At 42.7% G+C, this 19,551-nt stretch overlaps 1 protein-coding gene across 1 annotated transcript in view; it reads left to right on the top strand.

The window, feature by feature from the left end:
* The window catches only part of HOMER2 (homer scaffold protein 2), a 428,576-nt gene that overhangs the window by 267,335 nt on the left and 141,690 nt on the right, over positions 1-19,551 (top strand). The window contains exon 4 of the mRNA XM_069766085.1: positions 5,170-5,262. Within this exon, the coding sequence (XP_069622186.1) occupies positions 5,170-5,262 (93 nt within the window). The remainder of the gene's footprint in view (positions 1-5,169; positions 5,263-19,551) is intronic.

The following is a 19,551-nucleotide window of genomic DNA, read 5'->3' as shown; positions in this document are numbered from 1 at the left end:
GTTTAGAAAGGATCATAAAAATCGGAGAGGAGGAGGGGTTTGTCTTTATGTAAAGTCTTGTCTAAAGTCCACTTTAAGGGAGGATATTAGCGAAGGGAATGAGGATGTCGAGTCCATATGGGTCGAAATTCATGGAGGGAAAAATGGTAACAAAATTCTCATTGGGGTCTGTTACAAACCCCCAAATATAACGGAAATCATGGAAAGTCTACTTCTAAAGCAGATAGATGAAGCTGCAACCCATAATGAGGTCCTGGTTATGGGGGACTTTAACTACTCGGATATTAACTGGGAAACAGAAACCTGTGAAACCCATAAAGGCAACAGGTTTCTGCTAATAACCAAGAAAAATTATCTTTCACAATTGGTGCAGAATCCAACCAGAGGAGCAGCACTTTTAGACCTAATACTATCTAATAGACCTGACAGAATAACAAATCTGCAGGTGGTCGGGCATCTAGGAAATAGCGACCACAATATTGTACAGTTTCACCTGTCTTTCACTAGGGGGACTTGTCAGGGAGTCACAAAAACACTGAACTTTAGGAAGGCAAAGTTTGACCAGCTTAGAGATGCCCTTAATCTGGTAGACTGGGACAATATCCTCAGAAATAAGAATACAGATATTAAATGGAAAATGTTTAAGAACATCCTAAATAGGCACTGTAAGCGGTTTATACCTTGTGGGAATAAAAGGACTAGAAATAGGAAAAACCCAATGTGGCTAAACAAAGAAGTAAGACAGGCAATTAACAGTAAAAAGAAAGCATTTGCACTACTAAAGCAGGATGGCACCATTGAAGCTCTAAAAAACTATAGGGAGAAAAATACTTTATCTAAAAAACTAATTAAAGCTGCCAAAAAGGAAACAGAGAAGCACATTGCTAAGGAGAGTAAAACTAATCCCCAACTGTTCTTCAACTATATCAATAGTAAAAGAAAAAAACAGAAAATGTAGGCCCCTTAAAAAATAGTGAGGAAAGAATGGTTGTAGATGACGAGGAAAAAGCTAACATATTAAACACCTTCTTCTCCATGGTATTCATGGTGGAAAATGAAATGCTAGGTGAAATCCCAAGAAACGATGAAAACCCTATATTATGGTCACCAATCTAACCCAAGAAGAGGTGCGAAACCGGCTAAATAAGATCAAAATAGATAAATCTCCGGGTCCGGATGGCATACACCCACGAGTACTAAGAGAACTAAGTAATGTAATAGATAAACCATTATTTCTTATTTTTAGGGACTCTATAGTGACGGGGTCTGTTCCGCAGGACTGGCGCATAGCAAATGTGGTGCCAATATTCAAAAAGGGCTCTAAAAGTGAACCTGGAAATTATAGGCCAGTAAGTCTAACCTCTATTGTTGGTAAAATATTTGAAGGGTTTCTGAGGGATGTTGTTCTGGATTATCTCAATGAGAATAACTGTTTAACTCCATATCAGCATGGGTTTATGAGAAATCGCTCCTGTCAAACCAATCTAATCAGTTTTTATGAAGAGGTAAGCTATAGGCTGGACAACGGTGAGTCATTGGACATGGTATATCTCGATTTTTCCAAAGCGTTTGATACCGTGCCGCACAAGAGGTTGGTACACAAAATGAGAATGCTTGGCCTGGGGGGAAATGTGTGTAAATGGGTTAGTAACTGGCTTAGTGATAGAAAGCAGAGGGTGGTTATAAATGGTATAGTCTCTAACTGGGTCGCTGTGACCAGTGGGGTACCGCAGGGGTCGGTATTGGGACCTGTTCTCTTCAACATATTCATTAATGATCTAGTAGAAGGTTTACACAGTAAAATATCGATATTTGCAGATGATACAAAACTATGTAAAGCAGTTAATACAAGAGAAGATAGTATTCTGCTACAGATGGATCTGGATAGGTTGGAAACTTGGCTGAAAGGTGGCAGATGAGGTTTAACAATGATAAATGTAAGGTTATACACATGGGAAGAAGGAATCAATATCACCATTACACACTGAACGGGAAACCACTGGGTAAATCTGACAGGGAGAAGGACTTGGGAATCCTAGTTAATGATAAACTTACCTGGAGCAGTCAGTGCCAGGCAGCAGCTGCCAAGGCAAACAGGATCATGGGGTGCATTAAAAGAGGTCTGGATACACATGATGAGAGCATTATACTGCCTCTGTACAAATCCCTAGTTAGACCGCACATGGAGTACTGTGTCCAGTTTTGGGCACCGGTGCTCAGGAAGGATATAATGGAACTAGAGAGAGTACAAAGTAGGACGACAAAATTAATAAAGGGGATGGGAGAACTACAATACCTAGATAGATTAGCGAAATTAGGATTATTTAGTCTAGAAAAAAGACGACTGAGGGGCGATCTAATAACCATGTATAAGTATATAAGGGGACAATACAAATATCTCGCTGAGGCTCTGTTTATACCAAGGAAGGTGACGGGCACAAGGGGGCATTCTTTGCGTCTGGAGGAGAGAAGGTTTTTCCACCAACATAGAAGAGGATTCTTTACTGTTAGGGCAGTGAGAATCTGGAATTGCTTGCCTGAGGAGGTGGTGATGGCGAACTCAATCGAGGGGTTCAAGAGAGGCCTGGATGTCTTCCTGGAGCAGAACAATATTGTATCATACAATTATTAGGTTCTGTAAAAGGACGTAAATCTGGGGATTTATTATGATGGAATATAGGCTGAACTGGATGGACAAATGTCTTTTTTCGGCCTTACTTACTAACTAACTATGTTACTATATACTGCATTAATATATACACATATACAGACACACACTGTATACTGCACATGTACACACACAGATACACATATATATGTATACTTACCAGGTCCTGCTACTTCACTTTTACATATCCAAGGACAGAGGTTTAGGAGCAGCCATGATGAAGAGGAGGAGGGGACACAGGCACAGACAGGGCTGCAGACATCTTCCTACCCGGGCTTTGACCTCTCCTGTGCTGTGAAATGGCCCTTCCCCCTCACTCTCAACTTCTAACCTGACACTGCAGGAAGGAGGAGAGGGGGCGGTGGAGGGGGTTTGAGAGAGACGCTCGGGACTTCAGCGGATGCACAGCATTATTCACTGTAAGTAATGCTGTACACCCTCTGTGTAATTTATAAAGGGCTGCAGACTCAGGGGGCCCCCTTTGTGGGTGTGGGCCCTAGGCATCTGCCTTGTTTGCCTGCCCCAAAGGCCGGCCCTGCATCAGATATTACATTTTTCATGCGTAATCTTGGTGAGAAAAAGAAGTAATGACTCTAAGTGGTTGATTTGGGCAACAACGGAATTTTTGTTTGAAAACTTTGTTTGCATGCAGCCTATTATGTTTAAAGGGGATCTGTCATCAGGATTTCAAATCAGCATGCTATATGCACATGTAGCTCTTTCAAAGACAAGCCCAGCAATACTTGTACATGTCCAGCTTGTCCTTCCATTACTGAGAAATCAGTGTTTGAATTGATATGCAAATGAGGTTGTAAATCTGAAGCCTCTGTCACTACAGCTTTTTTCCCCGCCCAGCACCGACGCCACCTTCTGCTTGACCGACTACTGCTTTGCCTAAAGTCATACAGTATAGAGGCTGGCAGTCAAACAGAAGGAGCTGGCACTGGTTGGTTGAGGAATAGAGCTGGAGTGACAGAGGCTTCAGATCTACAGCCTCATTTGAATATCCGTTCAAACGCTGATTTCTTAGAAAGGAATGGACTGGCCATGTAGAGTTATTGTTGGGCTTCACTTTGAAAGAGTCATATGCACATGTAAATAGTTTGTGGGATGAAATCCTGCTGACACATTGTTAGGGGTCGAGTTCCCGCCTCTGCACAGGGGGAGTCTCGAACCATCTCCGCTGCGGTCTCCCATTCATCTCCAGCCACAGTGGAGCCTGCTCAGCAGAGACGTCGGTCTCAGCATCTGGCTCAGCCTGATACTGTGCGGATGGTTACTGCTGCCTTTCCAGGCTCAGCCATTGTAGCCAGTACTGGTCAGCGGCGAGCAGACGTCTCTGGGACTAAGTCCTGCTTTTCCCCTTCTGAGCATGCCCAAGATAAGACCTCTCATTGGAGGTCAGGGGTCACATGCTCAGGTACTGCAGCAGCTCCCATTGGTCCTCTAGGAAGGTCCTGAAGTTGCTCAGGTACTGTGGCAGCTCCCATTGGTCCTCTAGGAAGGTCCTGAAGTTGCTGCAGCTATAAAAGGTTTGCATGGCCGCACGGCCAGGCGCTAGGATCAGCTTATGTCATGAGCTTTTGCTATTCAGTGGTCTTGTCTGCTTGTGGTCAGGGTCCGGCTGAAATAAGCCACTAGAATACCGGCACCTCCGGTGAGGAGTTTTGTGTGGTGAAATCAGAGCTGGCGTAAAGCCATTAGAATTCCGGCTCCACCGGAGAGGAGGTGTTTGTGTGCTTGCTACTCCCTGACCACTGATTGCTTTTCCTCTGTTAGGCAGCTGTGTTCCCCTGTGACGCTAACAGGGCACAGCATTTTCCCTTCTGTGCGACTCTGAGAAGTAACAGAGTTCGCTTGTACCGCCATATTGTGCTGCCATTTGCTAGCAGCAGGTTCGTCTCCTGCACGGTGGACCCCGGGCTGCGAACGCACCAATATTAATATCTAATATACTCAGTGCGTTCCGCCAGTCCTAACACACATTTGTTTTAAAGGGGATCTGTTTAGTGTGACAGTAAAGCAATGTTGAAGTATCTTTTCTTACAATTCTGCATTGTAAGTACCGTTACTGTGTTATTCCTCCTGGAAATGAATAAAACATGCATTGTAAGTACAAAGATGACAAATGCTGTTGACAAGGGCAGCGATGCAAAACAGTTGTAACAATTTTGATTTACACTATAAAAGCAGTTCAGTGACTTGGTGCAGGTCATGTTCTGTGGCTGTACCTGTTTAGATTTGGGACTTTAGGGGTACATGAATGATGTTGTTCAGCTTGTGGTAACTTTCAGTGCACTGATTGGGAAGAAGCAGTTTTATCATAAAGATAAGATATGCAAAGGGTTTGTAACAAATAATAACATTTTAGGATACACATTTTTTTTATTCCAAAAAAGACAGCCAAGTTGAAATAACTTATCTCCCAAAATAACTTTCCTTAATTTTCAGTATGTTCAGGGTTGCATTTTAACTTTAAATGTGTTTTTTTTTCTTTGCAGTTTGCAGACAAATTTCAGGAGGTTAAAGAAGCTGCAAAACTGGCCCGAGACCGATCGCAAGAAAAAATGGAAACTTCTAGTAACCATTCCCAAGTAAGTCCTTGCAGTTTTACTAATCGCATACAGTAGGTGTTATTAGATTCACTGAATGCCATGGTTGCCAGTAAGAGATTCTGAAAGGGAATGTGGCAACTGATACATGCTGCCCAAACGTGTTCAATGTGTGTTGGCCACTGACTGTAGAATCATGTCGGTTTGTCTCTGAAAGGCTGCGGCATTTCAGAGAAAAACATACTTTTAATAGCCGCCTGGATAACTAGTTGTACAGACAGATCCCCAGCGACTTCTCGCTGCCCGCCAAACCCTCTGCCTATCCTCGTGTAAAGGCTTGCCAGTCACTGTCAGTGAGCGGGGAGAAGCTGCCAGGGACCTGCCACTGGGGACCTACCTGTATGACTAGTCAATATCGTGGCTCAGTCCCCAGTGGCTATTAAAGTATGTATTTCTCTGAAACACAGATGGCTGTAACCCTACATGGACAGCATGTATCAGCTGACAATGTTCCCTTTAAAGAGACTGTCAGCCGAATTTCACACCCCAAACCATTAGCTATTTAAAGGACAATTCAAGCAATACTGTTACATGACCAGTCTGTTCCTCTGTTTCTGAGAAATTGGCGTTAGAATTGAAATGTAAATGAGACTGAAGAGCTGTACGTAGATCTGAAGTCTCTGTTACTACAGCTCTATTGCATAGAGGCTGTCAAGCAGGAGGAAAAAGTGCTGGGGTGAGGAACAGAGCTGGAGTGACAGAGGCTTCAGATCTGCAGTAACTAACAGCCTCATTTGAGCTTCAATTCAAACACTGATTTCTCAGTAGAGGAGGAGAGGATTGGTCATGTAACAGTATTGCTTGACTTGTCCTTAAAAGAACCACATGCACATATAAGTAGTTTGGGGTATGACATATTGCTAACAGATTCCCTTTAAGAAGGCATCTGGCAAGTGGACTGCAAGAACTGCCACGCAAGATGCTACATATGTTAAACCATATTCCCACATAGCATAAATACTGTGGTTTTTTTCTGTCACGTTTTTGTGCAGAAAATCTGCTGCATTTTTTTCTAAAAACTCATTTCCGTTCTTGGTTTATAGACGTTGTGGAACTTTTTGGCTATGTTAACACCTAGGAAGGGGGCTGCGGGTTCTCCCGCGGGTTTTCCCGCAGCGGATTTGATAAATCTGCAGGGCAAACCCGCTGCGGTTATCCCTGCAGATTTATCGCGGTTTGTGTTGCGGGTTCCGCTGTGGGATTTACTCCTACTATTGATGCCGCATATGCAGCAATATGCAGCATCAATAGTAATGTTAAAAATAATAAAAATCATGATATACTCACCCTCTGACGTCCCGATCTCCTCGGCGCTGCAGGCGGCGGTCCGGTTCCAAAGCAGCTGTGCGAGAAGGACCTTCGTGACGTCACGGTCATGTGACCGCGACGTCACCGCAGGTCCTGGTCGCATAGCAAACCTGAGACCGGACGGCTGCGTGCTGCGCGGAGGAGATCGGGACGTCAGAGGGTGAGTATATCATGATTTCTTGTTTTAATTCTTTTTTTTTTACACAAATATGGTCTCCTCTCCTCCACCCCGGGTACCACCCGCACATTATCCGCTTACTTCCCGCATGGTGGGCACAGCCCCATGCAGGAAGTAAGAGGATCAATGCATTCCTATGGGTGCAGATTCTGCACAAAGAAGTGACATGCTGCGGGTTGTAAACTGCTGCGTTCCCGCACGGTTTTTCCCGCAGCATGTGCACAGCGGTTTGCGTTTTCCATAGGGTTTACATGTTACTGTAAACGCTATGGAAACTGCAGCGGACCCGCAGCGGCAAAATCGCCGCGGTTCCGCGGTAAAAAACCGCAAAGTGTGCACATGGCCTTTCTGTATAGGCTTCCATGAACAACCCGAATTAACCATATAAAAAATGCATTTGCATTTTTTAGTGAAGAATCATAGCTTTCCGGTACGAAAAAAAAAAAAAACATTAAAAAGCCATGCTTCAAATCTGTTCCAGAAAGTATTAAATAAAGAGAATGCAGCAAAAATGCAATAATAATAATCTTTTTTTTTTTATATGGCGCTAACATATTCCGCAGCGCTTTACAGTTTGCACACATTATCATCACTGTCCCCATTGAGGCTCACAATCTACATTCCCTATCAGTATGTCTTTGGAATGTGGGAGGAAACCGAAGAACCCGGAGGATTTAGATTGTGAGCCCCATCGGGGACAGCGATGATAATGTCTGCAAAGCGCTGCGGAATATGTAAGCGCTATATAAAAATAAAGATTATTATTATTAAACCCACGCAAACACAGAACTACATCTACAACTACAAACTTCTTGGTGGGATTAGAACCGAGGACTCCAGTACTGCAAGGCTGCTGTGCTAACCACTAAGCCACCGTGCTGCAGAGACTATCATTGCATATTTTTGTATGGACGCCATCAGATTACAGTAAATGCAGGTAAAATCTGCATAAAACAGCAGTATTTATGCGAAGTGTGAATTGACCCTTAAGCAGGCTGTATACCTCGGCTACCAAAGCTGTCTAGCAGCGGCTCTTTTCTCTTTTGAAATGAGCATGCATTATAGCCTAAGTCAAAACTCTCATGCAGTATCCAGCACTTGCTCACCCACTAATCATACTTTGGGAAAAAACACACATTAGCCATGGTTTTCCAAGTGGATAGATTGCAGCCTTTATCCAACACTCCAGTGGCTGTTTGGGCACCTATGTTATTACCACCAGTAGCGGGAGCCTTTTACCCTGCCGGAGAAGTCACATTGCGTTGAAGTCAATTCAAACATGTTCATAGATTTCAAACAATATGATTAAATATTGTTCCTTCTTAATAGCCCCAAAGCCTAAATGTTTATTTTTGTGATGACAAATACATGTAAGTACATACTGTACCTAAATTTAGGTTATGATTAGTATAGGATAGGAATTTTCCTGCAGCGAAAATTATACGGATTAAACATAACGTTTGCTAAACTCTCATAATCCATTAAAAAGTGTGAAAATATGAATAATGCCTCCAAAATAAGGAACTAAACAAAGTGTGTTGGCATGCTGCTTATAAGCCTTGTTTTAAAGTGTTACTATAGCAACCAGGAATGACTGCGGGTCGCCCACCTCCTCACCGTGAATATAGGACTACATATGGGGAAAATCCTATACTATTATCTGTAAATAGCATCCTGCCTCTTAAAATATTTATATTCCTGTATATTATATTTCAGGATGGCCATACCATGTTATAAATGCTATATTTCTTCCAGGCTGTGTGGAGATTCGCCCAGGCAATTAGCATTCTTATACTGTGTGAGCACATATACAGTGGCTTGCCAAAGTATTGACTCCCTTGGCTTTTTACCTATTTTGTGGCATTTCAAAGATTTGTGTGTGATACATCAGCAGTAAATGGTGTAAGTTGATGAAGTAAGAAAAATATAGGCACAAATTAAATTTATGGGATCAAATAACTAAAAATTGTCATGTGCATATGTATTCACCCCTTTTGCTATGATGCCCCTAACAATTTCTGGTGCAAGCAGTTACCTTCATAAGTCACATGGTTAGTGAAAGTAAGTCCACCTGAGTGCAATGTAAGTGTCACATGTCTGTCAGTATATACACTTTACCTTTTCTGAAAGGCCACAGAGGCTGCAACACCATTAAGTAAGAGGCGCCACCAACCAAACAGCACCATGAAGACCAAGGAGATCTCCACACAAGTCAGGGACCAAGCTGTTGAGAAGTACAAGTCACGATTGGGTTATTAAATAAACAAAAAACAACAAAACATATCCCAATCTCTGATGATCCACCGGTCATTATCATCTAGTGGACAAACCATGGTATCACAACAAACCTGCCAAGAGAGAGCCGCCCACCAAAACTCTCAGCCTGGGCAAGGAGGGCATTAATTAGGTAACCCTGATAGAGCTGCAGAGACTGGGGTATCTGTCCATATGACCACAATAAGCCATAATAATAGAGGTGGCCTTGAAGAGTGGGCAGGAAAAATCCTTTATTTACACACAAATTGTAAGGCTCGTTTTTGAGTTTCCAAATGATATGTGGGAGACTCCCCAAATGTATAGAGGAAGATGCTGTGGTCAGATGAGAACAAAATAGAACTTTTTGGCCACCAAGGAAAATGCTATGTCTTGCACTTTTGTGTGTCGGGGTCGTCACGACAATACCCTTCATCCACCAGTCATTCCAAATCAGATTAAGAGCATGTTGGTACCGGATAAGAATGAGTCAGACACAATGCTGGTTCAAACTCATTGCATGCTCGTACTTCCACACGTAGTGGGAACGTCACAGCAACTAACTTTATTTCCTAATACACAACATTATATGGTCCATTGGGGGAAGGTGTGCAGAGGGCGGGGTTTGAGCAATGTATCTAGTATTCAGTCCCTCTGGTTGGCTCTGACATCATCTGATGAATCTTCCTTTCTCCACGTCGCTCTAAGTTTCGATTTCAAGAGAAATGATACTTGGCTTCTGGAATGTGAAACTCTCTTTTTCAGCAGAGCGAATCTGGGACAAAGGTGAATACTGGCAGCCATGTTAAATACAATTACATATGCATTAGCAAGCGAAGGGGGAAAACTTATTGTTTCACAGCATAAGAATATATAAAAGTACAAAGAGTATAAAGACAAATATTTTCACCTTGACATGTGTATAAGTCACTAAACCAACACAGCTCATCACCCCAAGAATACCATCTGAACAGTGAAACATGGCTGTGGCAGATTCATACTGTGGGGATGTTTTTCGGCAGCAGGGACAGGAAAAATGGTCCGAGTTGAGGGGAAGATGGATGGTACAGAATATAGGGATATTCTTGAGCAAACCTGTTGGTCTGTCATTGATTTGAGACTGGGATGGAGGTTCACCTTCCAACAAAACAATGACCCAAAGTATACTGCTAAAGCAACACTCGAGTGGTTTAAGGGAAAACGTGTAAATGTTGTGGAGTGGCCTAGTCAAAGCCCAGACCTGAATCCAATTGAGAATCTGTGCTCAGACTTGAAGATTGCTGTTCATCAGAGGAAACCATCTAACTAAAAGGAGCTGGAGCAGTTTTGCCTTGAGGGAAGGGCAAAATCCCAGTGGCACGATGTGGAAAGCTCATAGAGACTTTAAATAGCGACCTGCAGCTGTAATTGCCGCAAAGGGAGGCTCTACAAAGTACTGACTTTAGGGTGGTGAATAGTTATGCACACTGAAGTTTTCAGTTATTTTGTATTATTTGTTTTGCTTCACAATAAAAAGAAAAACAAATGTTCATAGTTGTAGGCACGTTCTCTACATGAACTGATGCAAATCCTCAAAAAAAAAATCTGTGAAATTCCAGGTTGTGAGGTAGCAAAACATGAAAAATCCCAAGGGGTGAGTGTGTAGTGTTTGTTTTTTTTTACTTTTACGCTGGTAACCAGGGTAAACATCGGGTTACTAAGCGCGGCCCTGCGCTTAGTAACCCGATGTTTACCCTGGTTACCCGGGGACTTTCGGGATCGTTGGTCGCTGGAGAGCTGTCTGTGTGACAGCTCTCCAGCGACCAAACAGCGACGCTGCAGCGATCTGGATCGTTGTCGGTATCGCTGCAGCATCGCTTAATGTGAAGGGGCCTTTACACGAGACGATGCATAATGTTAAACGACCGCCGTTCAACTATATGCAAGGCAATAGGCAGGCATTATATATAGTTCCTGAAAGTTTTCCTCCCCCCTGTGAACTTTTCCCCATTTTTTTCATGGTACTCCAACAAACCTAAATGTATTTTGTTGAGATTTTATGTGACATACCAACACTAAGTAGCACGTATTTGGTAAATATAAATAAATTAAACCTAGATTTCTAAATATGATAAAATATAAATCTGAAAATTGTGACGAGAATTTGTATTTAGCCCCCCTGAGTCAATATTTTGTAACACCACCTTTAGCTAAAATTACTGCTGCAAGTCTTTTATGGTATGTCTCTACCAGCGTGGCACATCTAGAGGCTGATATCTTTGTCTATTCTTATTTGCAAACTAGCTCTAGTTTTTAGTGAAATTGGATGGAGAGAGTTTGTGAACAGCAGTTTTCAAGTCTAGCCACAGAGTCTAAACGTTTTTTTTTTATTTTTTGGCGGTTGAGTTTTTTTTTATTTATTTTTTTTTTTTTTATTATCTCTTCTAAATGGGCCATTAATTAGGTTACTCTATAGGGATGGCTATGAAATTGTGTTCAAGTATGGGCACACTTTCTCAAGCATTGGCACTATGTAAGGTATGACTTAACCAATTGGTTTTCCAATCTATTTTATGCTGCTGTCATAGTCTACAAGTGGGGAGCCCTTCCTCTCCTACCTGTAGTCTATTATTTTAATAATCGTAAAAAAGTTTTTTTTAAACACAAAAAGTTAAATACACAAAATACCATCACCAACTTAAAACGGAGACATAAGATAGAGGAATCACTGGGGTTGCCTGCCCCTACTCTTACTGTATAGCCCTACCTGCCAGCGGAGGTTGTCACCCTATTCCTGTGCATTGGCGCCCCCCGCTCAGTGACAGCTCTCCCTTCTACCCCTGCTATTCCCTAATTGGGAACAGGATAGAGATGTTCACTGAGAAATACCAGTTATGGGACTGGTGAAAGATTTTAATCCATCTCCTAGGATCCTTCAATATAAAGGAGCTGGTCAGTTTCTCTAGGGAGAAAGGAAAATAAGTGTTGATATATTGAAAGGAGGCACATATTAAATGAGTATACACTTTCCCTAAAGTGCCCCTACCTACCAGCAGAGGTTGGCACCCTATTATAAAGCAAAGTTGGTGCCCCTGCTCCCCAACGACTATCCCTTGTAGCCCTAATGTGGGATTGTCGGTGACTATATAATCTAAAGGGTGATAGGGTGCTTAGAAGTGTAAAGCGATAGAGTGCTTCACAGTTTATCAACACCAAGGACTGAGATAACAGGCACACACAGTATGCTACCACAACAATTTCAAAAGAGAGACATGATAATTGCAGGTATCCTTCCCCCAAAGGCTAATATACTTGATTTAAGAGATGAACATACATAATCTTATTATTCACATGGTAAACCTTGTTTGAATTATCCTAGTAATATTAAAGTTATAGATCTTATAGAGCGTGGACTATTGAAGTTCGTGTTGCTTCTCGCAAGCCACATGTCCAAGGTATCACAAGAAGGCAAAGTTTCAACCGCATTCAATAGATACATAGACAGGGAAAGGAGTATACAAAATATTCAGATAGACAAGATTACTGTATATGTATAATATATTCATGTATAAATGAACATTAGAGGGACTACTTGGTTGTCAATCATAATGTTTTGCGATGGAGTCCTCAGCACAAAGGACGAATCTCCTCTTGATGCGGTCTGAGCAGCGTGGTAACAAATGCATGTTATATAGTCTCCTAAATTGAACAGACTAGGATCACCTATGTTGCTAAAGACACGTGTCCCGATACGTTTCAAAACCACAGGGAGGAAGTTCCCACATACACTATTAATGTGCGACCAAGGTCCGCTTACGTTCCAGAGTGGTGCACAGAAGCAGAAATCACATTATGCATTGCACCAGCTCTCCATGCTGTGCGCAGAAGCGGAAGGGATGTCATGCAGTCCACTAGATAAATGCACTGCTCATGACTGTTCAAGCAGGTGGTGCATGTGCATTACAAGATGTCATTTATCTTTCAGGTGGCCACACGTACAAGTTTTATAACCCAATATAATCACCATCAGAATTCAGCATATAGGATATATTTAGTACCTATGGAAAACCTATTATGTTGATAATCATAGATCTGTTGGTCCATTACATTATGATGTGGTATCAAAAACAATAAAACTCTTCTTTATGTTAAAAGAAACATAGTAATCATAAACCCACCATTTATGGTCAATGTACTACAGGTAAACTTATATCAAGGTTTATCAATCAATAGGAGAGAGGTATACGGATATGGGCATCAAATGTAACAACCAAAATTCATCTGTTCATTTAGACCACTTGGGAAGACTGTGTTGAGCCTATGAATCCATCTAAGTTATTTTTGAAGAATTATTTTATCCCAGTTGCCTCCCCTTTTGGAGGGGGCAATCACTTCAATAACTCAAAAAGAGAAAGAAAGATTAAGATCCCCCTGTGGTGCACCTCTAGAACATGTCTAGAAATGAGAGTTTCTCTAGCGTGTCTGATATCACCTGTATGATCCCTAGTCCGTCTCCTGAACTCCCTTTTTGTTTTGCTGAGGTAATTAAGGGGCCAGGTGCATTTGAAGAGATAAATTACACCATTGGTTTTGCAGTTTGCAAAATGCCTACTGTTAAAAGTTTTACCAGTGCTTATGCTTGTAAATTGATCACCAACTTCTATGAATCTACAAAAAGAACATTCCCCCACATCTAAAAGTACTGAATTTCCTCCTGTCCAACCGGGTACCACTTTTTTGGAGAGGAATGTAAGTGCTATGCACAAGTTCATCACCTATGGATCTTCCTCTTCTTAAGGTGATGGCAGGTGTGGCTGACAAAAACTCCCTTATGTCTGTATCAGCCAAGAGTATATCCCAATGTTTACTTCTTATATCCCTGACTTCCTGGGAGCAGTCATCAAAATTACCTATTAAGGTACCGTCACATTTAGCGACGCTGCAGCGATATAGACAACGAGCCGATCACTGGAGCGTCGCTGTTAGGTCGCTGTAGAGACGTCAAACACAGCAATTCCAGAACGATGCAGGAGCGATCCAGTGACGTACTTATCGTTCTCCCTGGTTGTTAGCTCCGTGAAAAAACATTGCTGGCATCGTTGCTTTTGCTGTCAAACATGACGAATCACGCCGACCTGACGACCAAATAAAGTTTTGGCCTTCAAGCTCCGACCAGCGATGTCACAGCAGGATCCTGATCGCTGCTGCGTGTCAAACACAACGAGCTCGCTATCCAGGACGCTGCAACATCACGGATCGTTGTTGTTCTCGTTGTAAAGTTGCTCAGTGTGAAGGTACCTTTAGTCTCAGGAGAGAGTCGTGGTTGTTTTTTTCTGTCGGTTGTAGGAGACTAGTTCTTGGCCGTGATTCTGCTTGTTTAAATGCTTCATGTAGGACACCTTTTGGGTAACCCCCTCACTAAAAACTTCTTCAACTCTCGTGCCTAAATGTAAAAGGCTGATGTAGAAGAGCAATTTCTCCTCACCCTAAGGTGTTGTCCCTGCTCCATCTCAGTAAGTTGGTGGAAGTGGGTTTCCTATAAATGCTAGTCTGCAGGTGACCTATACTGTCCTTAATATTAATGACCAAAAAGTTGATAGAATTGGCATCAATCTCTGAGGTAAATTTGAGGCCTATAATGTTATTGTTGAAGCCTTTGACAAAATAATTAATGGAGATGACGTACCCTGACCACAGAATCAAGATGTCGTCATTGTAGCGTCCCCAGTATAATATCCGGGGACACCACCATCATGACCTGTTTTCACCAAAAATGACAGTATCCTCCCACCAGCCCAGGAGCAGGTTGGCATAGGTGGGGGCACAGGGGCTGCCCATAGTCGTACCTCTGATCTGGTGGTAGAATTTGCGGTAAAAAAGGAAATAATTGTTGGTTAGTACAAAATCAAGAAGTTCACATACGAATTGGTTATGTGCGGTGAAATGAGTGCCCCTGGATTTAAGAAAAATTTCCACCACACAAAGTCCCATTTCCTTGCAGTGGTGATAAACCCTTGTGCACTTTTGGAAGCGCATAAAAAAACGGTATAGTAGGTGTTTTTTGTAGCATGAAATCCTTCTCATTTCTCAAGATAACCTTGGAGTCGCAGACTGATGTAAGTATCCTATTCAACATTGAATTTTTCTGTAGGGTCCATACGTAATATACTGTATGTTGAACCATCTGTCACAATTTTGAGAAACATGTATCTATAGGTAGACTGATTTAGAATGGCCAGGTTGTCCCTCTTGTCGGATGCTTTAAAGAATAAATCTGTCTTCACTGATAAACCATCTAAAGCTTTTCTTTCACAGGCAGATAAATTAGCGTTAGCTCTTTGTCTTGTGGTACTCATTTGAGGTCAACTGTGACTAGTTTAGTACAAATATCCACACTGGTATTGTCAGACAATGGAGGCATTGAGAACAGATTTATCCAAGTCAGACAGGGAATAGAATGAGAGATTAATGATTCTTTTATTATCACTCGCCTTGGCCAGTAGCGGGGTGTCCCTAGCCATTCTCTCAGATGGTATGGTATACCCTGATTTCTTCTCTAAAAAAAGATGTTGAGGAGGAGGATGATGTGGCCCCAGGAGGAGTCACTTGATAATTTAAACTCCCTTTTCCAGGAGCATGCGTCTTCTATCCTGGTCTTCCCCATTTCTTTCACTGGAGTCAGTTACGTTACTTCTTGCACCCCAGTAAGCAGATATGTGTGCAGGTTATCACATCATATAATCTCTTCTGGCATGTAACTGACACCCATTTTATATCAGTACCACTCTTTGACACATGACCTTGCAGTCTTGTCTCCATGGACTAACTAAACCCTATGTATTCCTTATGCCCTTCTGAGTGGCCAGACCAGAAATCTATCTGAAAATACATTAACCAAAGCCTTAGGTAACAATAAAACATACTGTATATTTACATAAAAGCAAAACACTTTCAGCAGAATCATGGGGGAAAAATAAATGGTCATATTCACTTCATTTACATAATCCCATAAGTTTTTAATCAGAAGAGCCTTAATTTCAAAATTGTGTAGGTGTCTTTTCATTATGAAGACAGTCTTGCTAGGATATTGACTGAATCCCAAGAATCCGCAGGATGGTAGGAAGATGTTAGTTTCTCATTAGGAAATATTCAAATTGTTCCGCTGTAGGTAAAAGAAAACTGTCTCAAAAGAGCCATTTTAACATCTTAGTGACCAAGCCAAATTTTACAATTCTGACCAGTTTCACCTTTTATAAGGTTACAGCGCTGGAACTCTTCAACGTATCCCACTGATTCTGAGACTGTTTTTTCATGACATATTGTACTTCATGATTGTGGTAAAATTTCTTAGATATGACTTGCGTTTATATATGAAAAAAGTGGCAATTTGGCAAAAATGTAGAAGAATTTGCAACTTTGAAAGTTTAAATTTTTGCGTCCCTAAACCAGCGAGTTTTGTCACACAAAATGCTTAATAAATAACTTTTCCCTCATGTCTACTTTACATCAGAACAATTTTGCAAACATGATTTTTTTTTAAAGAAGTTAGCAGGGCTAAACATTGATCAGAGATTTCTCATTTTTCAACAACATTTACAAAACCATTTTTTCTCTTCGCCACGACAGCACCCACTGAGAGAGGGGATCCGCCCCTAGGAACAGGAAACCCTACGGAGAGATAAAAGGGGCGGTCCCCCTCGCTCCCACAGTTTGGTTTCCTGTTCCTACGGGAAGATCCACGGAGAAGAGGATTCCCAGCCTGGACGCCGCTTGCGCAGTTTACCTGTGAGGACGGCAAGGGCTCCAGGACTGGATGCAGCGTCGGGGGTGCTGATTCAGTTTTCCCCCCTCTGCTGGCAGACGTCGCGAGACCGGGTCGTGGGGGTCGGTTCGCGGCAGATGTCCGGCGGTCTGCGGGGCAAGCACCGGGTGGTAGCGTCGTGCCGTCCTCAGCGGACGCTTGTGCGGTGTGGAGCCCAGTGCATGCCCCCGGAAGTGCTGGTAAGCTTCCGGGGTGCGGAGGAGTGAGACGACGCCGGCGCTGAAGCCGGGTAACAGCGCCGGAGTACACAATATGGCCGCGACCCGGAAGTGGTTAGCACTTCGGGGTTCAACAGGAAGAACATGGCGGCCCCCATGTGAAAAGGACGCCGGCGCTGCATCCCGGCGTCCAGAATGGATTCTGCAAGGGAGCCTGCGGTACCTTCTCTAGAAGTTACCACCATCACCCCTCGCAGCCATGCCAGCAGCAGCAGCCGCTCTAGGCAGAGCGGATCGTCCAAAAGGAAGCCACCTGCATCGGTGTCTCCTCCTCAGCCGGTACCTGATCGGTCAGCTTCTGGGTGAGTGTGCATCTACCCCACTAGTCTGATTATTGTCCCTCTCCCTTTATAATAGGCAAAAAGGAAGGAAAAAGCGAAACACAAGCAGTGTGCGTTATGTATCCAGCCATTTCCGGATAGTTACACTAAAAGGCTATGTGATTCATGTATAAAATCAACGTTACGTGAGGAAGCCTCAGTCAAATCAGAGGATATAAGGGCCATGATCAGGGAAGAATTACGAGCCCTACAAAGCGTTGACAGAGAGCCACGTATTAAGGAGAAAAAAGGATACGTTTCACCTGTATCCGATCAGGTTACAGGAAGCAGGTTAGAGGAAGCAAACTCAGATAGATCGCAGCAGGAGGTATCCTCAGATGAGGATCAGGATACGTGCTTCCCCACAGACAGCATTGACAATCTGGTGAGATCAGTTTGCAATACCATGGGCATAGAAGATCTTAAAGTCCCTAAAACACAGCAAGACATTATGTTTGCCGGCCTATCCGAAAAGAAGAGACCCTCTTTTCCGGTAATAACGGCAGTAAAGAGTTTGATCAAAAAAGAGTGGGAAAGCCAGGGGCAGAGAGGGTTACCACCATCCTCAAAAAGACGCTACCCCTTTAATGATGAAGAATTAGCAACATGGTCAAAAGCCCCAAAAGTAGACGCAGCTGTGGCGTCTACATCAAAGAGATCCTTACTGCCTGTAGAGGATTCAGGCTCATTGCAAGATCCTCTAGATCGCAAAGCCGATTCACTTCTTAAAAGAGCATGGGAGACTTCTGCAGGGGCTTTTAAACCGGAAATCTCAGCCACATGCACCGCAAGATCCATGCTTGTTTGGCTGAGTGACTTGGAAGAAGGGCTGAAAGGAGGTCTCTCTCGAGAAAAATTATTGTCCTCCATACCCCTAATTAGAGGTGCCACAGCCTTTCTAGCGGACTCATCTGCCGACTCTATACGCCTGGCAGCCAAGTCGGCAGGATTAACCAATGCAGCTCGTAGGGCCCTATGGCTTAAGGGCTGGAAGGGTGACCCTCAGACCAAGTCTAAGTTATGCAGCCTCCCATGTCAGGGTGAGTACCTGTTTGGTACCAAACTGGATGAGATCTTAACTAAAGCAGGGGAAAGGAAGAAAGGCTTTCCAAATAGTAATAATTACCTTCCATTTTATAGGAGAGCGTTCCGAAAGCCCGCATTTAATAAAAGGAAGGAGTTTAAGAACCAGGATCGCTGGGCCACAAGAGATACAAAACAAAGGGGTGCGTTCTTTGGGAAGCGCCCTTTCAAGTTTGAAGAAAAACCCCGTTAGGACAGATCTACCTGTGGGAGGCAGATTGTCCTCCTTCGCTAATCAATGGCGGGCCATAACAGCAAATATTTGGGCAAATAACCTTATCACCTCTGGGTTACAATTAAAATTTTCCCGAGTCCCTCCGGACTCATTTCTATTGACTTCATTAAAGTCTCAATTACAACAAGAGGCATTGGAGCAGGAGGTAATGAATCTCCTAGCTAAGGGAGTCTTGGTGGAGGTTCCATTCCTACAGGAGGGAAAAGGATTCTATTCCCCGTTATTTTTAATCCCTAAACCAGATGGAACATTCAGAACTATTATTAATCTTAAAAAATTAAACATCTACCTAGAAAATCAAACCTTTTAAGATGGAGTCTATCCGGTCCACCATTAAACTCCTGTTTCCCTATTGCTTTATGACAGTTCTCGACCTTAAAGATGCGTATTACCATCTACCTATTTATGCAGAGCATCAACAATATCTCCATGTAGCGATTGTATTGAATGGGTGTGTCCGACACTTTCAGTATACTGCAATGCCTTTTGGGCTATCTATAGCCCCAAGAGTATTCACTAAACTAATGGCGGAGATAATGTCATATCTAAGACTAAAAGACACTCTCGTAATTCCCTACTTAGATGACATCTTAGTAGTAGGAAATTCTCCCTCGCAATGTCAACAACGGTTGTGTGATATGATAGCATCTCTGCAAAGATTGGGTTGGATAATAAACTGGGAAAAATCTAGACTTATCCCAACAACTCGGCAAATTTTTCTGGGAATTATATTAGATTCTACAAGCCAGAAATGTTTCCTTCCGGAAACTAAACAAATAACGGTTAGGAATAAAGTTCAGTCGGTAATAGATAAACCCCTAATTTCTTTGAGAGAAGGCATGTCCCTTCTTGGCTCCTTCACGTCATGTATCCCA

The sequence above is a fragment of the Ranitomeya imitator genome, chromosome 4 (assembly GCF_032444005.1).
Source record: "Ranitomeya imitator isolate aRanImi1 chromosome 4, aRanImi1.pri, whole genome shotgun sequence".
In the NCBI taxonomy this organism is placed as follows: Eukaryota; Metazoa; Chordata; class Amphibia; order Anura; family Dendrobatidae; genus Ranitomeya; species Ranitomeya imitator.
The sequence above is the reverse complement of the archived record's forward strand: the minus strand, read 5'-3'. Positions and strand labels throughout refer to the sequence as shown.